We start from the raw sequence: 27791 nt of genomic DNA on the forward strand, positions 1-27791 counted from the left end.
CCTGTAAAGTATGTTTTCAGACCAGAAAAAAAATTAAACTTGAAGTTAATAACAGAAGGCTATCTGGAAAATTACCAAATATTTAGAAATAAAACAACTACTTCTAAGTAGTCCATGGATCAAAGAGGAACTCTCAATGTAAAAAATATTTTGGACGGAATGAAAATGAAAATATAATCTAAAATACTGTAATTTGTGGGATACTGCTAAAGAAGTACTTAGAGTGAAATTTATAGCATTAAATGATCATATTAGAAAAAGAAGAAAGGATTCAAATCAGTAATCTAGAACAGGAGTTAACACTTTTTCTGTCAAAATCCAGATAGTAAATATTTTAGGCTTTGAAGGCCATATATGGTCTCTGACACATGTTGTTCTTTTTTTTTGTTCTTGTTTTGTTTTTACAACTTTTTAAAAATGTGAAAACCATTCTTAGTTCAAAAGCTATTAAAAAAAGGTCACAGGCCAGGTTTGGTCCTTAGACCATAGGTTGCGTACCTCTGATTTAGAAAATGAGTAAATTAAATTCAAAGCAAGGAGAAGGGAGAAAATAATAACGATAAGAGCACGAATAAATTAAATTGAAAACAAAAACAATGGAGAAAATCATTGACACCAAAATCTAGTTGAAAAGACAAAGCTAATAAATATAATTCTAAACTGTCCAAGGGGGAAAAAAAGACAAATTAACATCAAGAATGAAAGCACGAAGGAACTCCCTGGTGGTCCAGTGATTAGGACTTGGTGCTTTCACTGCTGTGGCCCAGGTTCAATCCCTGGTCGGGGAACTAAGATCCCACAAGCCACGCAGCATGGCCAAAAGAAAAAAGAAAAAGAAAAGGAATGAAAGAAAGTATGGATATCAATACAGATTCCACAGACATTTAAAAAGGTAATAAAGTAAAACAACATGTAAGGAAAAAATAATCCTAATTTTACACAATCTCTTCCAGAAAATAGAAGAGAAAGGAATACTTCCCAACTTATTTTATAAGGCCCGATTCCAAAACCAGACAAAAATACTACAAAAGAAGAAAACCAATGATCAATATTCTTCATGATCATAGACTCAGAAATTCTCAACAAAACATTTGTAAATCAATACAACAGTGTATTAAAAGGTTAATAACAGCACAACTAAATGGAATCATCCCAGGAGTTCATGGTTGGTTCAACATTTAAAAATCAAAGTAATTCACCTTCTTAAGCTAAAGAAGAAAGACCATATGATCATCTCAGCAAATGCAGAAAAAGTTTTTAACACCCATTCTTAGTGAAAATGCAGTCATCCAGGAATAGAAGGGACCTTCCTTATTCTGGTCAAGGCAGCCAATGAAAACCAACATCATACTTAATACTGAAAGACTGAATGCTTTCCCTCTAAGATCAGTAACAAGCAAGTCCAAGTTACTATCTATCTGTTTACTTGGGCTCTTACATTACCCTCCTAACTTGAATCCTCACTCTATTCTTGTCCTCCCACCCCATGCTTTCAGCCTATTTTATACATTGTACCCAGAGTAGTCTTTTCCAAAAAATTAATCTGATTCTATCTTTCCATCTATTTAAATAGCTTTACATTGTTTGGGGGATAAAAACCAACTTCACAATGCTACATGCCCTTATTAATCTAGCCCCAGCCTACCTTTTTAACTTCATGTAATCCCTACTTTCCTAGCCAGCCCAATGGCCTTCTTTAAGACCCTCAGAAGTACCATACTCATATAACTCCAGGCCTTTGTGCATGTCACTTCTCTTGTCTGAAACACTCTTTTCTGTGTCTCCCAACCTCATTTTCACCCAGTTTATGCCTACTCACCCCTCAGCTCTCAGCTTAAATATCTCTTCATCATAGAAGTCCTCCCTCATCTCCCAGACCAGGTGGTTACCTTTTTTGTATACTGTCAGAACATTTGACACTTCCATTATAGCAGCTCTCACAGTTTGTAATAATGTTTATATGTGTGATTATCTGATTACTATCTGACTCTTTCACTAGAACTGTAACCTCAGTGAGGATGGGGATGTGTTTGATTTTGTTCATACCAGCATCTAGCACAGTGCCTGACACATGCTGGAATATTCGTCAAGCTCACATACATCAAATTCAGTTGAACATTTATTAAATGAATAAAAGAATAAGCTATATGTACTGTGCTAAGTGGTGGAACTGGAACTGTGGCTGAATACACATGCCCAACATTAGATTAGTTATTTCTTCTGTGAGCAGAGTTTGGGCTATAAACAGCAGATGTCGTATTATGTCCTAGTTTAAGAAACCCTAATCCAAATACCTTTCGACGGTCAGTCTTCTGTTTCTCTGTTTGATACAAGTCCTGTTGGACTCAAGGATCCCTAAGTAGAGGTATTAGAGTTTGGTTGACTACAGTGAGGCCCAGAGGAATTTTTTGGAGTGACGGAAATGATTGATATAGATATACTGATATATATATCTTGATTGTGGTGGCAGTTACACAACTATTGCATTTGTCAAAACTCATAAAACTGTATGTTTTTGAAAAGGGTATATTTTATAGTATGTAAATTATACCCAATTAAAAAAAAATTCCTGAATATTTTGAGGCAGGCGTTTGCTCTGTACCCAAGAACCTCTTCATCATGTCCTTACCTTACTGTGGAAGTTGCATTCACGTGTCATGAAGATATGAAAACCAATTCCAAGTCCAGAATATTCCTCACAACCTGTGTCTTCCCCCTGCCTTCTATCCCAGTCTCGTTTCATAAAATTGAATGAATGAATGAAAAGCAGAAATTATTGTTGGCTACTTGATTGTGTTAGGACAGCTCTCATGCCATTCTCTGCCCATGACGGGCTGTCCTTGCTCATCTCCACCTGATTCTTCCTCCTATCATTCATTTAAGAAATATTGGCAAAGTTCCCCAAAAGTGTTTCTTTGCTTTCCCTCCTATTTCCTCTACTGGAACACCCACTTACTGAAAATGAATGTATCAGAGAGGCCCTTTTATTGATGATTTCCTGAATGAAGCCCAAGACAAGATCCCTTCCCAGTGAAAAGAAATATTCAGACATAGGAGTTCAACTAAGGAAGGTTGTGTTTAAAGGTGGTTTATCAAGGATGAAGCCAAAAAGTGCAAAGATATATACTTTGATCTAGCAAAAAGCCTAAACTGGAGAATTGGTTAAATTAATTCAGAGAAGACTAAAATCAAAATAATTATTTTGCAGGACTAATTTGCAGGAATATCTATTTTAACTTTTGCTACTGCCAACCCTGAATCCAGTCACCCAATTTTTTAAAGGTTGTGTGCTTAATTCAGGAATTCATTTTAAAAATTATGAATGAAGACCTAATGCTGAATAATACCTGCGTCATAAATAGTTGGCATATTCATCATGCATTTTATATACTTCCATTTTTTGCTAACTCTTTAGTTTCTTTTCTATTTAGTATATATTGTGTAAAAATGTATAATATATATTGCTTTGGAGTAAAATCAAGACTAAAAAATTCAAATTTATTGGTGAAATATCAAACGGTTGTAAGTTGTTTCAAATATACAAGGTCATCATTAGTGTAGAATCTTTCTTATATATTGATATTGGAAATAGAGGTGTTAAATTCCTCCATGATATGGCCATTAGTTTGCTTCTGGTTTTTAATGATAATAGAGCTGCTATTTTTGGTTTCTGTGCTCTGTATCTCTATTAGAATGTTTGTAGAGACTCTCTTTTAAGGTAATAGGTGATTCTTGAAAGCAAGACTGATCTCTTTTTTCATATAATTTTCTGTTAAAAAGTAGTTTCAATTGTTCAGACTGTAATTGAGGAAAAAATATTGTTAGAGGCCAGCTATACAGCACTATGTCACTAACTGAATGTCTAGTAAATGTATGCTCCTGTTGTGTGGTGAGGCCTTGGAATCCAGACCATGATCGCTGTTGGTGTAGTCTGAACCAAATGTTTTACCTGCTGCTTATAGAAAGGATAATGTTTTATGCCCATCATGAATATGGAATTATTTTGAATTTGCTTTTTCAGTTATAATGCAAATTTTGGGTATATTCAGTCGTAGTCTTTTCATATTAATAAATTGCCAGTGGTAAGATGGGTGGTACTGAGTGTTACCTGTGACCAAATAAGTGACTTTTTTTCTTAGAACTCTAGAAAAGCTTGTCTTTTATAGTTTATTAGTATTCATTAGGGAATGAAATGTAGACTGTTTTTAGAGGCCTACCATGTGCCAGTCAGTATGCTAGATACTTTATTTACTTTGGTCCTTCTAACAACTATGTGAAGCAAGTATTATACCAGTTTTAGAGATGAGGAAATTAAGCCTCAATAAATGACCGTCACTGATAGCTAATGAAACATACAGCAGTGTTTCAGACCTAGAGCTCTTAACTACAAAGAAAGGCACATGACTGAAATTTTTATAGGTGTTTACCTTTTCTTTCCAGGCGTAAGTAATAAAGGCCTGGTTTCTTAAAAGACTATTAAACAATTCATTTTTTATTTTTAAAATTTATTTGCTCAATTGCAACATTTTGTGTTTAAAATGAATGATTGTCGCAAATAACCTGATTTTATCTAGTAATCTAGTAGGGTAAATGGCTCCATAATTACTCAGTTTTGTAGCACAGTTAGTGAGTCCAGATTTGCTGTACCTACAAAATAATTCACTATGGGAAAATACGGTTCCAAATTGAGTTTTTTGTTCCTAAAGGACAGTAGAACAATGGAATTTTTCTACTTAATAATCTTTGTATGTGCTGCTTTGAAAAACTGAATAACATCATAGAATAATAGAATATTAAAACTGGAAGAAAACATAAAATGTGTAGTCCACAAGTTTTCCAGCTTGCTTTGTGCAAAGTTTCCAGCAATGGGAGGAGGAGCTTGGCAAGTCACCTTCCCCTGCATGAAACAGCACTCTGCTTTAATCTGTCTCTCATGTTAGTCTTCCAGGTAAGCTCTTATTTGAGGAAATGGTTTCATATCTTTAAAACATTTTTTTGCCATTCCCTAATTTTACAAACGGCAGTTTAAGGCCCAGAGAAGCAAATTACCTTTCCAAGGTAATGTCCCTTGCTGGACTAGTTTATTCATTCCTTCAGTAAAATTTAGAATATCTGCTATGTTCCAGTCACTATGCTTAGAGCTCACAGACTAGTGGAAGAAAGAGATGGACAAACAAATAATTGACAACACAGTATGACAAAGGAAGTTTATGAAGTGCCATATGAAAGAAGTCAAGAGAAGCATCCCATGAGAAATTACATTTGAACTGGCTCTTAAAGATGGAGATGATTTTGCCAGGTTGAAAAGGGAAGGATGACTATTCCCGACCGAGGCAACAGTGTATAAAAAGCCGTGGAGGTATGAAAGCACGACATGATCAGCCCATGTCACGATGCTTGGTGGGGTAAAATTCCACACTAAATAATAGAAGTTAGGGGAAAGGTTATTACCATAGTTGGGAAGGGCCAGATTAGGAAGAGTGCTCCACAGCAAGTTAAGGAAAGAAAGTTTTATCCTGTAGGGAAGTGTGCCTTTGAAGGCTTTTAATTAGGTAAGAGGAGTGATTGATCATTCATGTATTTCAAAAACGTTATTCTGGGGGCTGTTTCTTAATCCTAGAGGGAAAAAGATACAAACTATGTGTTGCCTTTTAGCCATCTCAGCCTCTTTCACTTACTGGTACCTGCAGATGGTGCCCTCAGCCTCTCCCCCAATGGCAACAAGAGTTCATTATATGTTTTGTTAATGGCGTTTTGTCCTTTAGAGTATCTGCCTGCCACAACACAGCATAGATGAGATTTGGAGGACCTTTTCTGAGTGTTTGACTCTCTGTGAAATCTCTTTCTGTGTTTTGCTTCACTTTGAAATGACGTTATCACTTACTGTGAGACAGGATAATTTGTAGTTGCCTTTGTCATCATCTTTTTTGGATGTCACAGACCATGGAGTGCTCTGCGTTGGTTCATAGAAACTAAGAATGGGAAGGACACATGATTTTTATATTATTACTTCTCTTGAGTATTCTCACTTGTGATGGATTTTGGCTCCAGGCTTAGATGGAGAAGTGGCCTGTTGGGAGAACATTTCATGTTTCACTTGGCTTTTTCTGTGATTAAATACACTATTAAATGATTTGCGTGATGCTTGCATGATATTGAATCAGAAGGGCTATTGTTTTATCAAGAGATGCTTTAGCATATACTGTGAAGACTGGACATTAAATACCTGGGCTTCTATAGCATGTGAAGAAAAGTCAAGCCAGATTTCTTAGTAACCTTAGCAATGGCTCTTAAGAAACCTGAGGCTTTCTTTCTCATCAGAAGCCTCAAACAGGTTTCCTTTGGGGGTCATTTTTCCTGGCATTATATTCTGGATTCAGCCAGCATTCTGGGCTGGGTAAGCTAGCATCTTACCATCCTCTGTCTCCAAGCCTATAATCCTCTCTTAGGCCATCTGTGCTTTAAAATAAAATCTATATTTCTTTTTACTTTGTCCTAAGCCAGAGTCCTTTGTCTCTCTCTAATGAAAAGCAGAAGAGGAGCTGAAACTTTTCTTTGGTATAAATTCCTAGGGACAAACTCATATCCTAAAAGCCTCAGGAATTGACTTGCCCTTATTTCTGTCCAGGATTCCTCTGTTCCCTGGCCCTCCAAACTTTTTCAGCAGCCCTTTTCGGGATTTCTATATGTTTTGATACTACCAAAAATAAAGAAATGGCCTTTTTATCAGAGTGACGGAGAAAGATTGGATAAAATAACATGAAAGAACCAATTATACAACTTTAGGAAGTCTCACACCAGAAGTTGCCCATGACAGTGATGCAATTGTAAATGGGATGGGCCCCGAGTACATGTCATATTTATTCTTCTGAAAGCTGCATGGTGGGCTCTATACTTCATTCCCTAGAAATAGTGTTTCTAGGCTGCATAATGCCTTACCTTTCCTTAAAAAACTAACACAAAAAAAGTAGGGAAAAGCATTACTTTAATTACTAAGGTGGATTTTTAAGTACTCAAAGGACATTTCAGAGAAGCCCCCCTATTGTGTCTAATAGCCCACGAGGAAGAATAAACATTTATCAGTCACCTATAATATGCAATGCCAAACATTTCACAAAGATTTCCCTTATTCCTTGCAGCAATCTCATGAGATTCTACCTCTGACATTGGAAAGGAAATGCATCCAAGGAGATTTCCTTCTCTTTCTTCCCCTTTACCTTGAGCATTAGGGTGAGGTGAAAAAGTAGTAATAACAAATACAGCTGAAGAGCAGATTTGTATGACGTGCATAAAATAATTGAAGGAAGACATAGATGATGAGCACTATGCCCCCGAAAGTCTAGAGCATATTGAAAAGTAGATGAGGCTTTCTTTGATAGAGAGAGCAGAACAAGAAAACAGAATTATCAAGAGGAGGAATGCCATTTATTGTGTAGCTTCTAGGTGCCAGTACGCTGCTAGGTGCTTCACGCATGTAATCAATTTAAGCCTCACAACAATCATGTAGGGTGAGTGATCTTTTCCTCATTTTACAGGGGAAATCTGGGGAGCAGCATGGTTAAATAACTTCAAGCAGGTCGTACAGCTAGTGAGTTTTGGGACAGGGATTAAACTCAGGTTCTATGTGTAAAATCCTCTAAAACTAAAAAGAAAAAGTATGTAAAATTTTGTACATGTACATTTTCCTGGGAGATGCCCCCTCCCCCAAAGCTAAGAACTTCGTCTAAATTATGCCACTTTAAGAAGAGCCGGCTGAGGAAATTGGAGCTGTGCGAGCCTTGTTTTATGTTCCCCATTTAAATGTTTTCCCAGGTGATAGTAGTAAGTTAAACCAGGAAAAAAAATTCTTACAATTCTTTAGGCCTGAGAAAGCTAATTTATTTTGCTAGAGAAGTAGCATAATGTACTGGATAAGAGCACAGGTTCTAGAGTCACATTGCTTAAATTTAAACCCTAACTCTACCACTTATTTGTTCTTTTGCCTCAAATACACCTAATCGCTCCATCTCAATTTCCTCATTATAAAACTAGAATAGTTGTAGAAGTACCTACCTCATGGTAGATGGAAGCGTTAAATTAGTAAATATATGTAAAGTGCTTATTAGCACAGTGGTTCTTTCCAGGGGTGGTTTTATCTTCCAGAGGACATTTGACAAAAAGACATTTTTGGTTGCCACGATTTGCGGGAGGGGTGCTACTGGCATCTAGTGAATAGAGGCCAGAGATGAGGCTCAACATTTTACAATGCACAGGACAGCCCCACACAACAAAAACATCAGTAGTGCTGAGGTTGAGAACCCTGTTTTAACGCAATGACTGACATATACATTTCAGTAAATATTTGCTATTATTTTGCGTTAATGTTTAAGAAAAACAGGGAAGAGCAAGTGAAATTACGATTCATTCATCTTTTCTGAGCAGCTGAAGAAAAGTAAAAAAAAGTTAATATCAGGTAATAAACTACTCTACCCAATTAATAGTCATAAATTCAATATTATATGGAAAAAACCACTTAAAGAATATGATTTTATGATAACATAAATGAATATGAAGCCATGTTTGAGGCTCTCATGTGTGCTTTGTGAAGAGTTCTATAGTTTAATACTATTTGGTATTGATGTAACTATATATTTTTAGAGCAGTTCATGATCATATATAAAAAATAATTGGGGGGCTTCCCTGGTGGCACAGTGGTTGAGAATCTGCCTGCCAATGCAGGGAACACGGGTTCGAGCCCTGGTCTGGGAAGATCCCACATGCCGCGGAGCAACTAGGCCCGTGAGCCACAACTACTGAGCCTGTGCGACTGGAGCCTGTGCTCCGCAACGAGAGGCCGCGATAGTGAGAGGCCCGCGCACCACGATGAAGAGTGGCCCCCGCTTGCCACAACTAGATAAAGCCCTCGCACAGAAACGAAGACCCAACACAGCCAAAAATTAATTAATTAATTAATTTAAAAAAGCAGGAGGAAGAGGAGGAGAATGCCAATAGTCAAAATTCTGGCTGAAAATTAACCTTAAAATCCTATAATTCTATACGAGGAATAATGTCATGTCTCTGAATTTATAGCAAGTGCCCTGGAGGTGGTGCTTAAGAGGCTAGAATTAAAAAAAAAAAAAAAAAAAAAAATTGGTTAAGAGTGTGGTCTTTGGCATTATTCTTACTTGGGTTCAGATCCCTCCTCTGTCAAATACAAACTGTCTGACTCCATAGACACATCACTTCTTTGAGCCTCAGTTTCTTTAGTGGTAAAATTATGATATTGATGCCTACCGGCTTCATTGAGTTATCATATTGATTAAATGAGATAGAGCATATAAAGTACTTGGCATAGTCCCTAGCAGATATTAAGCACTCAGTAAGTGATAGTTGCTCATATTATCTTCATCATCATTGTCATCATCCCTGTCCCTGGAACTTTAGTACCCACCATTGGTGGGATAAAAACTAGGCTTCCCTGGTGGCGCAGTGGTTGAGAATCTGCCTGCCAATGCAGGGGACACGGGTTCGAGCCCTGGTCTGGGAAGATCCCACATGCCACGGAGCAACTGGGCCCGTGAGCCACAATTACTGAGCCTGCGCGTCTGGAGCCTGTGCTCCGCAACAAGAGAGGCCGCGATGGTGAGAGGCCCGCGCACCGCGATGAAGAGTGGTCCCCACTTGCTGCAACTAGAGAAAGCCCTCGCACAGAAACGAAGACTCAACACAGTCATAAATAAATTAAAAAAAAAAAACAAAAAAAAAACTGGAGTGACCAACTAGGAGGCTGTTAGCAAAGTAAACCTGACCATGGGTTCTGTAACTAGCATGTGCAAGCCATCTGACTTGACATGCTGCCTTTACCAATTCCATAAAATCACCCTCAACTTCCCTCACCACTCTACAAGGGCTCTTTCCTAGTTTGATACCTACCAACATCCGTTTCCAGCATCCCTGACCCCTTTTGGAGATACCCTGGATCTTCTACTCCTTTTTATTGATGTTTAAGTTGTGATATTTTTCACAGGTGTCCATTGAAGTGCCAAGTAATTACATAGTTTTGGTTTTTGTTTTGTTTTTTTCAAAACCCCACATCACACCGTTAAGGGAATCTGAACTCTATTTCCTGTCTGGCTCCTCTCACCATATGACTGTTCATTTTATTTTTTTTAACTTACTGTATTTTTAGCCTTCTTCTAAATTATATTCTCCTTTGAAGTTCCTAGCTTAGTTTGTTCAAGGCAAAACAAAAGTGATATTTTGTGAAAAATAATGTGTAGTTTGGTTCTGCATGTGATAAAGAGACACTGTGATTGCTTTCTTTCTGTTCCTAGAAGCTAATTTATTGTTAATTAACTTATTTAGAAGCTAATTTAAGGTTCTTCTTTTACTGTACTTGGGCAGTAGAGAGTATAGTCTGCAAACATGGTTTAAGATTTGGGTTAGATTGCATACATCTGTATTAATGTGTTCCATAAGCCAAGTTTTAATATCCTTTTATTGTGCTGTTGTTAAAAGAATTTTCTTAAATCTAAGGGATGTGTCTTTATCTTGAAGAAAGATAATTTTTCCACCTCTCTGAGTTTAAAATAGTGAGAGGAACCTGCAAAGAAAAGGAAATTGCATTTTTAAACAACAGATCTCAGTAGTCTCTGGATTTGCAGGTTGTTGCTCTTCATCCTGTGAGCCAATTGAATGTATCACATGGGCACCAGTGAGCAGATGTGGGGAGGACGCAAGCAGGATGTGGAAGCAGGAGCCAGCAGCGCTGGCAGACTGGCAAATGCTTCTGTTTTGCTAAGCACCTGCTTTTTTGTATTCAGACTATCCGAACCATCTGCTTTTATATTCTCTTTACTTACTGTCAGCCATTTTGGAGTTTTTAAAAAGCTTCAATAGTGACTGGGAATTTTTCACAGTAAGCTAGGAATCCATACCACTCTTTTAAAAACTTGTGCTTTTAGGATATTCCTATTTAATTCTCAAGACATAGTTGCTTTTTAATTTAGGTACAGTGTGTTATGTGTTGTATAATTAAAATGTTTTTCTCCCTTCCCAATTACTTACTCTCAGACATCAGTATTTGAATTGCCTAAACAGATAGTTGACCGTCATACGATACATTAACAACAAGATACGTAGTGATTGAATGTAAGTGATTGTTTACTTACCCCTTCTCATTAAAAAAAAAAGAAGAAAGAAAAACGTTGTACAGTTTAATGAAAATTCCTAATTCTTTATAAGCTTAACTGTTTTCTAATATGCAGCTGATGTCCTCACTAGAAATAGTATTTATAGAGTACCTATTGTGCACCAAATACTGTGCTAGGCATTTTGTCCAAATTATTGCTAATCCTCTCTACAGCCTTACAAGGTAAATATTATTACCTTCATTTTGTGAATGAAGAAATTTATTCTTAGAGAAATTGAGAAAGTTGTTTAGGGCCACACTTGAGACTGGGGATTTGAGCTCTAGCTTCTCTAGCTCTTCTACACTGTTCTTCAAAAATGTTGTCATGTCAAAGATATGATACAGTATGTGATAGAGGGCCTCAGCATAAGGAATCAGGGATTTTATTTAGCTGCAGGTGAGTATGCTTCATTTGGTTTGTGAAGTTCAGAAACTCTTTCTAGCCTTTGATAGTCTGTAGACATTTTATTTTCTTCTCTAGTCATTGAGAAGTATTGTTGGCACTTGGTCCTCTGCTTCTGCTTTTTTTAAGGTTTTTAAAAAATGCTTTTACTTAAAAAGAAAGAAAAGGAACACGTGTAGCCTGTTTCTAAAAACTTAAAACAGCTAATTTGTTTTTTCCTTGAGCTTTCTGCCTGTCAACATTAAGCCCTCTAGTAGCCTTTTAAGATGGTAATCAGAATTGAATGGCAATGTTGTTACATGTTTTTTGACCTTTATCACTACCCAAAAATGTGGTCTGTACAAAACAGACCCCAAAGATGCAATAGTTCAAATGATTTAAAAGCACAGTCAATAGACATAACCTCTATTTATATTTCACTTTTTTTAGATCACAGCTCACATATACACTGTAGAAATCAACAGTATGAAAGTATTAGGCCTCTTCAGCCTAGAAAGTTAAACACTTAAGAGAAAAGATCAGGTTTTTGGCTTTTTAAATCAATATTGGTAGAACTTGAAAATTTTGTAAATATTTAAATTCAAGAGTACCCTTAGCCTTACATTAAGTTCAGGGTAAATAAGAAGAAGTTCTGCTTTCTTTGGTGGATAATGAAATCTTATAGGACTTATTTTTCCAGGGAGTGCCACAAAATGAAAATACAAATAGGTCGGTAAGTCCATGAATGAAAGATTCTCAACTACTTAAGGAAAGATAGAAACTTCTGGGCTCCATCTCTAACCTTCTGAGGTTAATGGTCATCGTTGGAGGCTAAGTCACTGGAGTCATAATCAGAGACAGTAAAGAACCAAATGAGCCTTTAGCTGATATGCTGTGTTCTTATATAATTAACAGAGGCAGTAATCTCCTTCCTGGCCTACCTCAGACTTTCCTCTTGTTCAAGTAAATAGAGCCAAAATTGTCACAATTTTGCCACCTTGGCCTTTCTTTTCAATTCCCAACCCTAACTACTTTTCTTTAGTAATACAGATGAGGTAGAGAGGAATTTCTTTTCCACATTCAGTACTTACTTTTGGAACTATGGATTTAGAGTTTTGGGGGGTACATATTTAATTGAAACCTTGTGAACAGATGAACCTCCCCCAAGGAACTGGGTATATAAGGATGAAGGGCGCTGTCAGCTCAAAGATGTGGAAAATAAACATTTCTAACGGAAAATAAAGAATTGAAAAGTGAGAAGCCCAAGAATACTGTGTCCATGAAGGTAAAAATATCAAGAAGAGGGAACACATGATGTCAGAGACAACAAAGGGTTCAAGAAAAATAAAAGCTAGACCTCTCTGGCTGTGGTCCATCACACACACTGTAGTCAGACAAATCTTAAACACCACTTTTATCATAGGGCCCTTCCCACTTCAGAGACCTCTCTGTTGCTTTCATCTAGCCAACAGTCCTCAGCTTCTAAGGTCCTCCAGAATCTAGCTCCACCTACTAGCCAATTTTAGTTTTCACAGATCCCCTCTATCAAGCTGACTCTCACCATCTTTATCTTAGATTACATTGTTCTCTTTTTTCTCCTCCCCATTCCCCCTGCTTACCCCACAGCAATCTCCATCCTTCAGTGTTCTATTCCAGCATGCACTCTTACAGTTCTTAATACCTGGATCATATTCATTAAAACTTAGTTAAATAATAATGATAATGGCAATGCTAGCACTCGTTTATTGTTTATTATATGCCATGCACTATGATAATAAGCTTTTACATACATTATATCTTGTAGGCCTCAAAATAATCTTATGATAAAGGTGTTCTTAACCCCAGTTCTGCCACAAAGTAACTTGACTAAGAACACAGTGGTAGGAAGGGGCATGCACAAGATTTGACCTTTAAATCTAACTCTGAATTCACTAAATGACTAACTGATTCCCAGTCTTGCTCCTTAAGTGTTCTGCTCTGTGTCCTTATTTTCTTAACAAAGTTTGAGATTCTTGAGGACAGAGGCAATATCCTAGGTATAAGATACGTATCGTATATCTGTCGCTATTGATTGAATATGGGTTAGGTAGGGTGAGATGGTCAAATTTCATGGTGACAAAAACAGAAATTTTATTCTGATTCTAGTCATTTTTTTGAAGTAGGTGTTGTTAATTAGAGCAGTGTTTTATTAGGAGACAGTGGATTGGAACCAGCTAATGTTCCGTTTTTAAGGATTGTAAATTAGAAAAGGATCTGCACCCCTTCCCACATACCTTGCTCTAAGCATCTCTTCCATCTGGATGTTCCTGAGTTACATCCTTCCATAATATCCCAGTAATCTAGTAAATAAAGTGTTTCTTTGAGTTCTTTGAGCCACTCTAGCAAATTAATCAAACCCAAGGAAGAAGTCCCTGGAACCTTCGATCTGTAGCTAGTTGGTCAGAAGCACAGGTGACTACCTGGACTTTCTTACTTTCTTTTTTTGGGGACTTTCAATTGGTGTTTGAAAATTAGGAGCAGTCTTGTGTGACAGAGCCCTTAATTGGATGTGAGACATCCAAGTAGTGTCCCCTGAGAACTGCTTGGTGGTGTTGGAAAAAACATGTAGACATTACAAATACATGTAATTGCCTACTATGTGCTAAACAATGGGCCATAATATTGACTATTATTATAAAGAGAGATAGTCCTGCCATCATAGACAGGTGGAGAACACAGACAGAGCTGACAGGCATCATTGTTTGATATGATAAGGCCCATATTTGATATGCAGAACAACAGTGGGAACGTATAGGAAAATACCTAATGTAATCTTGGGAAAGTCCAGGAAGGATTCCTGGGGGGATGCTTGGGGTTTATTTCAGTGTCGTTCAGTTCTGTGCATTAAATAAACAGGTCAGTAAACTAGAACGAGGAGTTGCATATTGGTGCAAAAAGAGACCAGAGGAGTCCAGCTTTATGTTTTCCACTTTCCTATTCAAGATTGCAAAACAAGACCAAGAAATCTAAGTATCAGTACACTTCAGACAGTTTAACAAATTGGTGACAGTGTAAATGTTCCATCCCTGATAGGATGGTAATTAGTAAAACAAATGAGTTCCTCTACCCCTCTCAGTTGGCACCAAGAACCACCCACCACTCCTCCTCTGTCAAATAGGTGCCAGATATAAGGCAGGGTTGTTCTCCATGCATTGAATAAAATAGCACCCAGTAGAAAGTTTAATTTGGATTTTCTACGATAAATATCCATGAATACATATTTTTTCCTAGTAGCTAGGAAGCACTGTTGTCAATTAGTGAAATCCATTGAGTAGGAAGTTGGAGAACAAGCCATTTCACTGGGTAGCCTTCTTGAGCAGTCTTCTAAACCCCATCTAAAAAAAAATGGAGTTCATGATACCTGCCCTACCTGCTTTGAATGCACAATCTTAGTGATCTAAGGGAGACACTACATTGAATGAGCTCTTTCCCAGCCAAAAGGGATAATTCAAGTAACTAAAGATTTAAAATGAAATTTTGTCAATGAGATATAGGAGGGAGAGAAGAGGGCCATAGAGAAAGTTCATATTTTGTCAGCTATTTTTCTTGGTTGCTAATTAAGAATTTTATCATTGTACGTCAGCTACAGTGTGGGGAAAGGTCATGATTTCAATAAACATGAGTAATACTATTAAAAAGAAACAGAAGATAAGGAAATATACCTGGGTTCTCTACATGTAAAGATATGTGGTTTATAGAACATTAGTTATTTATGGTGGTAATGATTCCCCTCTAAAAAGTCTGTGAAAATGAAATAAAATTATTTCATTGAACTTTTCAAAAAACATATCTTCCACGAATTCCTAATTGTTAATCATCATCATCAAGCTGATTTCAAAAGAAAGGGAGAAAAAGTAGATCTGAATGGAGAAATGGAGTGCTAGAGAATATAGAATTTTTATTCATTTGTATGGTGGACCGTCATCTTGAAGTAAATATGAAATGGATCAAAGTTGTTTGTGCTTTGAATATTGAAGCAGTGTTCATCATACATAATTGAACAAAGTTGAAATTTTGTAGGTATAAGACAAAAAAAAAAGCCACAGCTATAATAGCTATTACAGGAAATGGAGGAAATTAATAATAAAAGACAATACACTACCTCATAAATTCATGCTCATCATGAGATTAGAGGGTGAGAGCATTAAGCAAATACCCTGATTAATTTAACAGTTTAACCCTGGAATTAGAGTACAGACTGTTCAAAATTCATTTGTACATAAACCAACCAGAAAAACAAACAGCTTACTTTCTTTCATAAAGTAAGGTTTTTCGGCAGTTCTTTTGGATACGTGAAGATAATATTCTCTTAAAAGAAAGATTATTACTTAACAAGACATGTTTGTTTGATGTGAGTATTTCTTAAATAAGTTTCTATATCTTTTTTTAAGAAAATATATTAAGGAACAGATTGAGGGCATTTTTACCTTACATCCAGTGATCTTGCCTTTTATAACTTGTCCTCAAGTAATTCCTAGGAGCTATGATTTTTAAGACTGAATGATACTAGGAACATAAATTAGGCAGGAAAAGGGTACTTTCATAGGTCTCTGTATTCACTGAGTAAAGTTTAAATTAACCTTGACTAGAACATCTTTGAGTACCTTTTTGATGCATAAAATAGTTTATCAAAACATATTTTAAAATGAATTTTGGAGGATTTTTAGAAGTGCAAACAGCAAAAGAGTAGCTTACTACAAAGGCTTTTATTTTATATCACGTCGACATTTGTGAATCACTGTGTTTTTTCTATCACCTATTTGGTAAAAGTCCACAATTTGCCAAAATGGTTAATAGAACACAAATACAGACATTTCATGTGATGTACCATGTAAATGTAAACCTTTGTAGTTACATGTTTTTGTAGCAAGAGAATTGTTTTAAAAGGCACGTAATTTATTAGCTATCGGTAGCTTCTTTATTGCCTTGCCGCGCTGCAGTAATAAATAAAAAAAAGTGAACTGATTTTACAAATGGCACACAAGGTGCACATTTTGTGGGGGAAAAAAGTCTTTTTTTAAAGAATTGGCATTAAATCCTTTTTTTGTGATGACAAAGAGGCTAAGAGTGCAAACTGTATTTTCTGTTTATCGAAAACAGTCTTTTTTCTCGGGGGCATTTTTTCCTATGATCATCAAGGGATTTCAAAAGCAATAAAGTGTGGAATCATTGTTCGACTTGAACAGTATTAAAACTTAGGTTTTAATTTCAGTGAAGTAATAAGATTTGAACCTGTCTCACATTACAGCACTGTAAGGCATTTAGCAATTGTATTTTAAAAGAGGTTTTTAAGATGCAGCTCACTTGTAAGCTCACTCTCTGTCAGTAATTAATAGTTTTTCTTCAGCATAGGCTGTTGTGATCAAACCAAGAAATATCTGGGTTTTCAGTAACACATTGTGATAATTGTGAGTGTTTATTCCTGATTAGTCTAAATGTCTAATAATTGTCAGCTTGCTTCCCTGGCTGCTTAAAAAGAAAAAAAAGAGTGACATTTAAAGCTACAGTGTGTCTTTGGGCTTTTAAAAATATGAACGTAGATGTACATGTATATTTCAATAAGCTTTACACCCAGCAAGATTATATGTCAGTTGACTCATTCATTAACCAAGTATTTTATCCTTCAATATCATTTCCTAGTTTTTAGACGTTACATCATCTGTGTACGTAAAAAAAAAAATGTTTCCAGATACAGTATTATGTGTACAGCTAAACCCAAACTGACAATCTGGATTCTTCAGTACTCATCGCTGAAACTTACCTTTACTTCTCAAAAAAGCTCTTAAAATATGAGCATTTCTGTTAGATCAATGTGGCAACATACTTGCTGATGAAAGATTGTAGTTACCATTTTGAATTGCTATTGAAAATAATTGCCTCTACAAAAGGAAACATCTGTATGATAGCACATGGTTAAAGCTGCCATCAATTTTTAACATTTGAGGGTTGAGCTATGACCTTTTATGATGACTGTGAACAGTAACTGCCTCCATTAGCCATAAGTTTTGTTTCTTTATTTTAGTAGATGGCCTAGGCTGTAAATATTAGAGAATCTAAAATAAATCAACATATTATCCTAAGGATACAAAACGTAAGAGCTATTTGTGGTTGGGAACCCTTGACAGATAGTTTGGATGAAGCAGATGATTGCCTGCCTAGCGTATCTGGTCTGCATTGCTGTGCCTGCAGGCAGTTTAGTGCTATGGTTGTATATTGATGTCAGGGTTAGTACTGAGTGGCTAGCAGTGACAGATGTCTATAATTACAGGCACTGCTTCCAGTATTTCTGAAAAGCCAGCCTATGTTGAACAATTATCTTATTTCTGCCTTGCCAAAGAGCGTGTCCCAATTGCTAGTATTAGCAGTAGTGAATATAGCGCTTCATCTGCTGCCTTGGGACAAATGTGGGAAAAGCACTTGGTTATAAAACATAAATGCAAAATATTTTTTTAACACTTTGAATCAGTTCAGTTCAGTGTTTTCCTAATTTTTATCTTCCCATAATGTTTCTGTTGAAGGAATCTTGAAATAATAGAAGCACATTTGGCTACTTATTGGGATTTTGTTTTCCCTTAAGCCTGTGTGTCTCCCCAGCGCCAGTATCCCTTGCTTTACTGAATAGATGTGTTTAAGCAAAGTTGGCTTTGAAACGACTTTCTCCAACGTGGATTACATTTTCTGATTGACTCGCATTACAAAATTGGAAATGCATTTCCATGGACAACCTCCCACACCTTTTGATGAGGAAAATTGTAAAAGGATAGACAGTGCTGAAATGTGCGAAATACCTTAGTGCACTGGTGCCTTTACATTTACTGAGAAATTGCAATGTTCAACTTTTGTTTTAACCCTTTTTTTTAAGCCTTCAGCCACTTAATTTTCCTTTCCTATCTCCAAGTGTACATGACCACTTCCTTCCATATTGCCTCTTAGCCCACTTTAGTGACTCATTAGAAATGCTTTCATGCTTGTTGGTCCCAGTTCTCAACTGTCCTTTTTTTCTGGTTATTTGCATTTCTGAGACATGGGCTGTAATACCACTCTCCCCAGCAGATGCAGCTGCCTTACTTATACGATACTCTCCAACCTTAACATTCCTGAAGTTCCTAAAGTTCAGGGCACTGGGTACTAAAACATCATCCATGCTGTAAGTGACAAATTCTGTATTTTCAGGTAATGTAGACTGAGAAATGCCTAGGAAATAGCATTTGAGGTCATGTTTCTTTCCAACCTTAATCTAACCTGTATTGGGTTTCTTCTTTGTGCTTCACTCCACTTTGTGGCATTATTTATTACATTTTCTCAGTTAGTCTTCTCAGCAATATTCCCTTTAGTAGGTAGGAGTACCTTCATTTTGCAGAATATGAAAAAAGATTTCAGGAAGGTTAAAAACTTGTTTGGTGTCCTGGGTTTTTGACCAAATCATCATGCCCTAAACCCAAGTGTGCTTTCCAGTGTATCACATTACCTATGTAGGTATTTAGACATGAGTCCAGATATGATCAGTTTTAAGTGTAATGATTGATAAGACCATCATCACAAGCTTCATCCCCATATTTGCTATTTTACTTCCCAAGGAAAAATCTCATCACTACAACCACAGATTGGACCTCTAGTTCTGGCTAGCCATCAGTCACAAGAGAATCGAGCTAGATCCTAGATATCTGCTAAAATCCACCCTACTGTAGGAGAAGCAACTCAACCCATGGTCTAGTGTCAGAGATCAATATTATATTTATATATGAAAGGCAGCCCCTTTCTGTTCTTACTGGGCCTATCACACAAAAACTTTTTTGATAACTTAAAACTCTAATGATGATGTTCTGGAACCCCTTGTCTGTGTGCATTTAATTTAGCAAAGAAAACTCAGAGAATCGGATGGACTTGTTTACCTGAATTGGGAAGACTTTGATAATTTATTGGACACAGGGATGTAAATCATCTACTTAACCCAGAGATGAGAACTTATCCTGCAGACAGGAAACAGGAACTTGTGATGACTCCAAAAAGGAAGATGAGGGCTTTGAAATCAGGAACTTAGGTTGTACAGAGCCCTTGGGATAAAACATCACCTGCTACCACACAGCATTCTGTTTTCCTCCTGTCTCCTTTCCCATCACATTTACTGTTCCTCCTCTGTAAAATAGAAGTTATAGGTAGAAGACAGAAGATTAGGAGTTAGTCTGTCTTTCACTGCGGCTCTCTTCCCTCTAATCACTCTTCTTTAACCACTATTAAAGCTACTCACATGCCAGTTTAGAAGAAATATTTATTTTCCGCCATCTAGGCCAAATAAAGCACAAATAAAAGGGACCGTCATCTTGGTGCATGCCTCATAATCTTAATGCCAGACTAATGTTTGACTATCTTACTTAATAATAATAGTGGCCATTTAGTGACCACATATTCTAATGGCTAATAGCTAATGTTTATTTGGTGCATACTGTGTGCTAAAAACTTTCCAAGTGTTCCTGACACTGTGCTGGCAGTGCTGTATATAATACAGCATTTGATGACAATAATATTGGGTTGGCCGAAAGGTTCCTTTGGTTTTTAAGTAAAAATAAAAGACACATTTTTCATTTTCACCAAGAACTTTATTGAACAACCTATTCATTGCTTTGTTCCACTACCTTCTGCCGTTTTTCAGGCAACTTCATAATTCCATCTTCCCAAAACCTTTGATCTTTTTGAGCAAAGAACTGTTCCAGGTGCCTTTTACAGTCTTCCAGGCAATGGAAATGTTTTTCATTAAGAGAATTTTGTAAAGACCTAAATAAATGGAAATCTGAAGGTGCAATGTCTGGTGAATATGGCGGATGAATCAGAACTTCCCAGCCAAGCTGTAACAGTTTTTGCCTGGTCATCAAAGAAACATGCGGTCTTATGTTATCGTGATGGAAGATTATGCGTTTTCTGTTCGCTAATTCTGGATGCTTTTCGATGAGTGCCGCTTTCAAGTGGTCTAACTGGGAGCAGTACTTGTTGGAATTAACCGTTTGGTTTTCCAGAAGGAGCTCATTAGTAGAGGGCTCCCTTCCAATCCCACCATATACACATCACCTTCTTTGGATGAAGACCAGCCTTTGGTGTGGTTGGTGGTGGTTCATTTCGCTTGCCCCACGATCTCTTCGGTTCCACATTATTGTACAGTATCCACTTTTCATTGCCATCACAATTTGTTTTAAAAACGGAATGTTTTTATTACATTTCATTACATTTAAGTAGAGAATCGCATGAGGAAATATGGTTAGGAAGGTTTTTTCGCTTAACTTACGTAGAACCCAAACATCAAAGCGATTAACATAACCAAGCTGGTGCAAATGATTTTCAACACTTGATTTGGATACTTTGAGTATGTCACCTATCTCCCATGTTCTGATTGTTCTCAGTTAATGTCTTGATTTGCTCGCTATCAACTTCAACTGGTCTACCCGACCATGGAGCATCGTCCAGCAAGAAATCTCCAGCACGAAACTTCGCAAGCCACTTTTCACACGTTCGAACAGTCACAGCACCTTCTGCATACACTGCACAAATCTTTTTTTTGCGCTCCAGTTGTGTTTTTACCTTTCGTGAAATAATAAAGCATAATATGCTGAAAATGTTGCTTTTTTTCTTCCATCTTCAATATTAAAGTGGCTACACAAAAATTCACCAATTTTGATAAGTTTTTGTTTAAATGCACGCTCATATGACAGCTGCCACATACAATCTAACAAAATTGTTTCGAATGAAGTTAAAGACAACTAAGTGCTACTAGAGCCATCTTACAGAAAAAACTGAACAAACTTTTTTGCCAGCCCAATAATAATAGCCAGTACTTTATGGAAATTTTACCATGTACCAGGACAGTTGTAAGTGCTTTCTTTACATATGTTAACTGCTTTAATCCTCTCAAAGATTCTGTAAATTAGGTCCAGCTATCAACCTCATTTTATATTTGAGAAAACTAAGGTGTAGAGGGTAAGCAGTTTGCTCAAAATCACTCAGTAAGTGGTGGAATCCAACTTGTCTTGGGCTTCAGAATCTATCTTTAACCACTTCACTAGACTGCCTTCTACTTTGTGATATTATTCTTTCCATTTTACAGATGAAGAAACTGAGACTCTTAGAGGCTAACTAATTTTACTAGAATTATAGAGTTAATTTATTAAAAAGAATATTTATTGAATGTCTGTTATCTGCCAAGCACTGTGCTAGGCTAGCAAGTAGTAGTCTCACTCAGTATCCCATGTGCATTGCACTAGACATGCATTCTCTGTTTCCTCCTAGTTGAAATTATCTGAAATATATACTCAACTTGCTCATTTCTGTCTTCTTATTGAAAGAAGACTATGCTTCCTGGGCAACTGCATGTTGTCTTTGTTCACCAGTTAGACTTTTGCATATGTTGTAGCTAATTTTCAACATAAAAGTATTCAGTAGGAAGACTAGGATGGAAGCGGTACTTAGCCTATTGCTGCATATATTGCCTCCTCAGAGAAAGTTTGAAGTGTTTATTAGTGTTTGAAGATACTAGTGCTTGAAGACATCAGTAGGCCATCGGAAGGTGAACTCTGATCCTTTGCATTTAGGGTAAGTTAAAGGTTTCACTAACTAGGCTAGTGTGAGAGACAGAAAGTAAAAGCTACAAAGGACTATAGGATCAACGTTTTTGAGTAAAGTTTGAGAATATAATGAAAATAGCAGATTTGACAGAATAGTAGAAATATGCACAATGTCATTGGCAGCCCTTTTTTCATTCCATGGGCCATTATTCCTTTACTCTTTTTGTCAGGTTGTCCTTCCTAAAGGGATAGAGAGTTGAGTGGCTCATAGGAGGAAGGTACAGCAGTTGTTTTGGATGTAGGAAATGGGACATGTTTCAGAGAGGCAGGTTGGAGGCAGAGTGTGTGTGCAAGAGTTAGATTAAGTGGTGGAAGACTCAATGTGATTTGCTTAACCTTCTGAGTGACGACAGAAATGAGTTTCATTTATTGAGCATGTACTTTTACCCTTCAAAAGTTGACTTGGCCTACTTATATCATTAGCCCCAGTTGCCACACTTGCATAATGAGAGTGCCTCATGGGAAACAGCAGTATTAAGAGATTCTTAAAAATAGTTCTGTTAGGTGTTATTTATAATTTGTTCTTTTTCAGGGCTATCCTTTAGTAATTGGTTTCTTGAATTATATCATGGAAGCAAACCCATTGTAATCCATATAACCACATCCAGGCTTTGAACGGCACTTCACTATGCCTCTGATCCTAGCCTCCAGAATAAAATCAAAGTCCTATGAATATTTTAAGTGACAACCACAAAGATCCTGAGCCACGTTCTCCCTGTATCGCAAGTTGGGAAGGACTTCTGCTCTTCCCTTATCCCTGACGCCAGGTGGCAGGTCCCTAAACTCTGTGCTTTTTAGGATGTACGCCTGAGGAGTGATGTGTCCAGAGTTCCAGAGAAGGCTTGGAAAATAGTTCAGGTGAGTTGAGCTGCTGGTTATTGTGGTGGATCACCAGTCTTTATGCTTGTCTCACCACAGCCCCAGATTCCTATGATTAAAATAGGCACGTGCACAGGGATAAGTGTAGGGGTGCATTTTTCTTGATTCCCTTTTTTATGCACTGTGGAATCCTACAGTGTGCGTGTTTTATAATGAAATGTTCGATAGTCAGCTAATGTTCGGTAGTATTAACAGCAAAGCCTCTGTTTAGTGTGATTGCATAGTATGAAAGCAGCCTAGGTTTCTTGATTATAACGTTTCTAACCAGCTATTCATACCTGAAAGGAGAAAGTTGTATTTGGCTACAATGAATAGCATCTGTTATTGAACAGTATCTAGAGCACATGTATCTCTTGTGCCAGAATATGTTTCTGGCAGACACCTTTGAGAGGTGTAAAGGATTAAACAAAATCTCTTACTTCGCAGTTCCCCACCTCTACCATCACTCTCTCACAAACTTCACCCCACATCAATTCTTTGCTCTAAAATGTAATCATGTCGTCTTATAAATTGGGTATTGCAAAGAGTTATGAATCAAATGCCTGAAATGACCCTTCAAACCATGATCTCAAAACCTTCTACCAAAATTAATCAAACCTTCTTGCAGTAGTCCTGTGCCATAGCCATGGTTCGCTTCTTACTGTATGAGCTTGGAAAGATAATATATTTACCCAAGACTTTACCATGGCTTTAGCCACAGAAGACTAGTTTAACAGAAGCTTGGCCCCAGATATGGAGTGAATTGGCAGCCAGCGGGAACAAAGCTGTGTCAGGACAAATGTACACTCCCCATCTTCTCTAGTTGGCTTTCAGCTGGTTGCACCACAGGAGTCTTTCTATGGATTGTGTATCCTGTGACCAATAACTGGTGCTCTCGACCCAGGTCCCTCTTGGCTAGTGAAGGCCTGTCGGGAGACATTAGATTCATGCTGGTGGAGATCCTTAGTCAGTGGCTCCCTGAAGGAAAATGGGGCAAATGGCCAGCTTCTGTTGAACAGGTGGTAGTTAGACCTTAGATCTGGTCGGGGCAGGAGGGAAAGAATCTCTCCAAAATTACCAGTATTGTTGGTTTTCACACTGTACCTGTACTCCTCTTTCTAGTAAATGATTGTTTAGAAACTAATCCAAAAATATATCTGGCGGCATCTGGAGCCCTTCCTTAGCAGTCTGGATTTGGGCCCAAGTGAGGAATGGAAACCCCACTGGGGTGCAAGCAAAAGAGGAAGCATGTTCTTAGCCATGCATCAGTGGAGGCCCCTACTGGGAGAGGGGATTATCACAAGGCAGCAGGCAGCCCTGTACCCCAGCCTGCTGAGTTCATGCTTTGTGCCACAGGATGTGGAGCGAAGGAAATGTGAGGCCAAAGTGGTCGCTCCAAGTTTTCTTATACAATAGCTTATTCAAGCAGATTGGGAACGCCTCTTAAGAGATTTGTTAGGTACATGTCCCCTTAGCAAGATGGCCACCACAGATGGTAGGTTCAGATATTCTAATTGAAATAAATACTTAACATTCATATTTATTTTATATCTCCATAGCCAGCTTTTCTTTATCAGATGTTATTCTGTATTCCACTGAATGAGGCAGGCAGATTCCTAACCTTTTACCGCTTGGTTTCCAAAGTAAATTATGGTCTAAATTAAATTTTAGCAAAAGATTTTTTTACCTGATTTTGGTCCTGTATTTTGTGATGTTATTTTAAATGATATGGAAAAATTAGTCAGCCAAGATTAATGTAGATCTATTCATTATCACTTAAGTTTATGTATTTAATATGCAACAATGATGTCTGTACTATTAATTCTCTTGATGTGGTCACAAGTTAATTGTGACGATCATGTTTTATTCTGCTTCAAACGTTAATGAGAGAGCTCAATATCTTTAGGTCCAAACTGTTTAGATCCAAGTCATTAAATGCTCTGTTAGTTTCCTCTTACACCTTTCCTTTTTCTCCCTCCCCTCCCTTTCTCTTTAATGGATCTCATATAGAGAGCACTGCATTGGCTTCAAGGGCACTTGAAGCCTAAGACAAAAATATGGAAATTGGTTTCTTACTCATGATAAGTGAGTTCACACTCCGTTCCAAAATTATTTTCCTAAGGAACATGAATGCTTTTATTATATTGAATGCTTTCCAGTGACAGGTTTTGCTTTACCAAATTACATTCAGTTAAAAATCTTGGACACCAAAGGGGGAAAGTGGTGGGGGGTGGGTGGTGGTGGTGGGATGAATTGGGAGATTGGGATTGACATATATACAGTAATATGTATAAAATGGATAACTAATGAGAACCTGCTGTATAAAAAAATAAATAAAATAAAATTCAAAAAATAAAGAATAAAAATCTTGATTTATAAGTCATTTCAATAGATTAAAACAATACTTTAAAATTCATAATTGTTGAGTTTTTAAATTTTTATGGTATCAATTTTGTATTATTGGATGTGAATTTTTTTACACTAAATTGGTTCAGGAAAGTATATCATCTGATGGCAAAATACTTTGTTGTTGATTTCCACAGCACTGCTAATTTTCTGCACTGAGCCTGCTTATAAAAGCTCTTTGAGAAGTTATAACATCTTAAACATTTATAGAAGGCCTAAGGGTATTAACTTATTGTAATTTTCTGAAGATTCATTATCCAAAATCTTAATTCATTGTAACAACTCTTATGAAAACCTATAGAACCAGTGTTTTCTCTTATTTTCTTATTTGCACACAATGAGAGATTCATTGTTCTTTTTAATTTGTTTCATGCGGTGCTTTTGAGTACATTTCATAGAGGGCTGTTATTGAATTTCTGTGACTGTCATTATCTATCCATACAACCTTTAGGAACTAATATTCTGGGTTTCCCAGTTCTGTAATCTACTTCAAATTTAAGGATTGACATAATTAGTTTCTTCAAAGTTATAACCAGAATGTTAGAGACAACACTGCAGATACCCAAGACCAAGGATTAGGATTGGAAAAAGAAAGCAATTTTAAAAATTATCACAGCACATGCTTTTGTTCTTTATTAAATTAAATTTACAGCTCAAAACCTTATTGCTGTTTGTATGTGTATTCCCTTGTCTGGTTTTCTTATCTTGTCTGGCTTCTTTTTTAAAAACCAGATATAAGATCATTTCAACTACCTGCATATGCTCAGACATTATTTGTCACTTGATTAGTTTAGAAGTTAAAGAAGAGAAGTGGGTCACTGAAGTGTTATATACATATCCAAATGCTCTTTTCTGAAGTTTAAAAGAAGCTTCACAGTAGAATGACTAGAGATAAGAAAACATATTAAGACAGTTTTTTAGGAGCATGCCTTCTTATGTCTGTAATAATGATAATTTCTTACATTTCTGATGACTTCCTGTATTTCAAGAGCCAGAGAGATGGATGACTGGCTAAAATGGGTAATTTTTCTACCTTCTAAGACAATAACTATTTAGAAGTAGAAAGAATTTGGTTTTGTATCATGCAATTTTGAAGCTTTATGCCTTTAACAAATGCCGTTTCTGACCATGATTAGCAAGATTTCAAAGTTAATACAAATTTAGGGTTTTGTTTGTTTTAACCTTTTTTCTGTGTGAAAGTCTTCAAGGTAAGCCCTTTCTTACCCTTCTGTTATTTTTTATGTAATGAGCTTTCTCTTGGAAAGGTAGTAGCTGACAATACTAGCACCTACTATTAGAAAGGGTCCATGAAAGGGGGTAGGAAGGGAAGCAGCATTTGTTGAGTAGCTGCTAAATGTCAGGTTCTGTGTTAGGTATCATCATTTAATCTTCCCAAAAGCCCATAAAGTAGGTTTTATTATTATTCCTGTTTTTCAGATAGGAAACCAAGATTCAGAGACTTTAAGTAACACCTAGTTAGTGGCAGAATTCAAATCCAGTTATCTTTGGGACCAAAACCTGTGCTTTTTCTATGTTGCTAAGTTTATCGAGATAGTGTTCTGAGTACTTCTGGAGATGTAAAGAGAAATAGACATTTCCCTGCCCTCAGGCAGCACGTGCTTGAAGTAATGGAGGAAACACATATAAACATAGAAAATTAGTGCTATAACAAGATAATATGCTATTACATGAGAAGTGCCACTAACAGGCCAGCAACAATGGATGCTCTGAGTATCCAAAGGAGGAGAGAGAGCTCCTCTTACTGAATCTACAGGGAGAGCTTCTTCCAGAAATATTTAAGCATTGAAACTACATATTTTTATATATAAAATAGATAAACAACAAGGACCTACTGTACAGCACAGGGAACTATATTCAATATCTTGTAATAACCTATAATGGAAAAGAATCTGAAAAAGAATAGATATATATATATATACATAACTGAATCACTTTGCTGTATACCTGAAACTAACACAACATTGTAAATCAACTGTACTTCAATTAAAAAATAATAATAATTTTAAAGAACTATATCTTTTTAAATAACAAAACTTTACCAGTGGTCACCTGAATGAGTAGAATTTGGAATATATTATTTTTACAGGAAAAAAAATTCTTCGTAAAAAAACACACCACTTATTGGTTGTTTTCCTTTTGTTACAAAATTATGAATGAAATGGAATCAGCCAAAATACACATTTTAACATTACATTCTTGTTATTCAGTTAACAAACATTTATTGAGTATTAGGCATGGGAGATAAAAGACAGAGCATCATCTCCACCCTCAGGGAGTTTGTAGCCTAACAGAAAGACAGGCATAT

At 36.7% G+C, this 27791-nt stretch overlaps 1 protein-coding gene and 1 long non-coding RNA gene across 9 annotated transcripts in view; one reads left to right on the forward strand and one right to left on the reverse strand.

Annotated features, from left to right (window-relative positions):
- RANBP17 (RAN binding protein 17) overlaps positions 1 to 27791 on the forward strand; it is a 315779-nt gene that overhangs the window by 186119 nt on the left and 101869 nt on the right. For 5 of the 8 annotated variants that reach the window (XR_014241506.1, XM_082380852.1, XM_082380855.1 and 2 more), the window contains one exon: positions 23000 to 23059. The exons of the other annotated variants lie outside the window; for them this stretch is intronic. Coding sequence is in view for 4 of the 5 variants with exons in the window: in XM_082380852.1 (XP_082236978.1) it covers positions 23000 to 23059 (60 nt within the window). In the remaining variant the exon portion in view is untranslated. The remainder of the gene's footprint in view (positions 1 to 22999; positions 23060 to 27791) is intronic. 8 annotated transcript variants of the gene reach the window in all.
- On the reverse strand, positions 8953 to 22990 carry LOC309623747. Its single transcript, XR_014241521.1, has 2 exons — positions 9756 to 22990; positions 8953 to 9457 (listed from the first exon to the last, which is right to left on the reverse strand). It is a non-coding gene; the product is annotated as an uncharacterized lncRNA (long non-coding RNA).

The sequence above is a fragment of the Balaenoptera borealis genome (assembly GCF_965194805.1).
Source record: "Balaenoptera borealis genome assembly, chromosome: 2".
Taxonomy (NCBI): domain Eukaryota; kingdom Metazoa; phylum Chordata; class Mammalia; order Artiodactyla; family Balaenopteridae; genus Balaenoptera; species Balaenoptera borealis.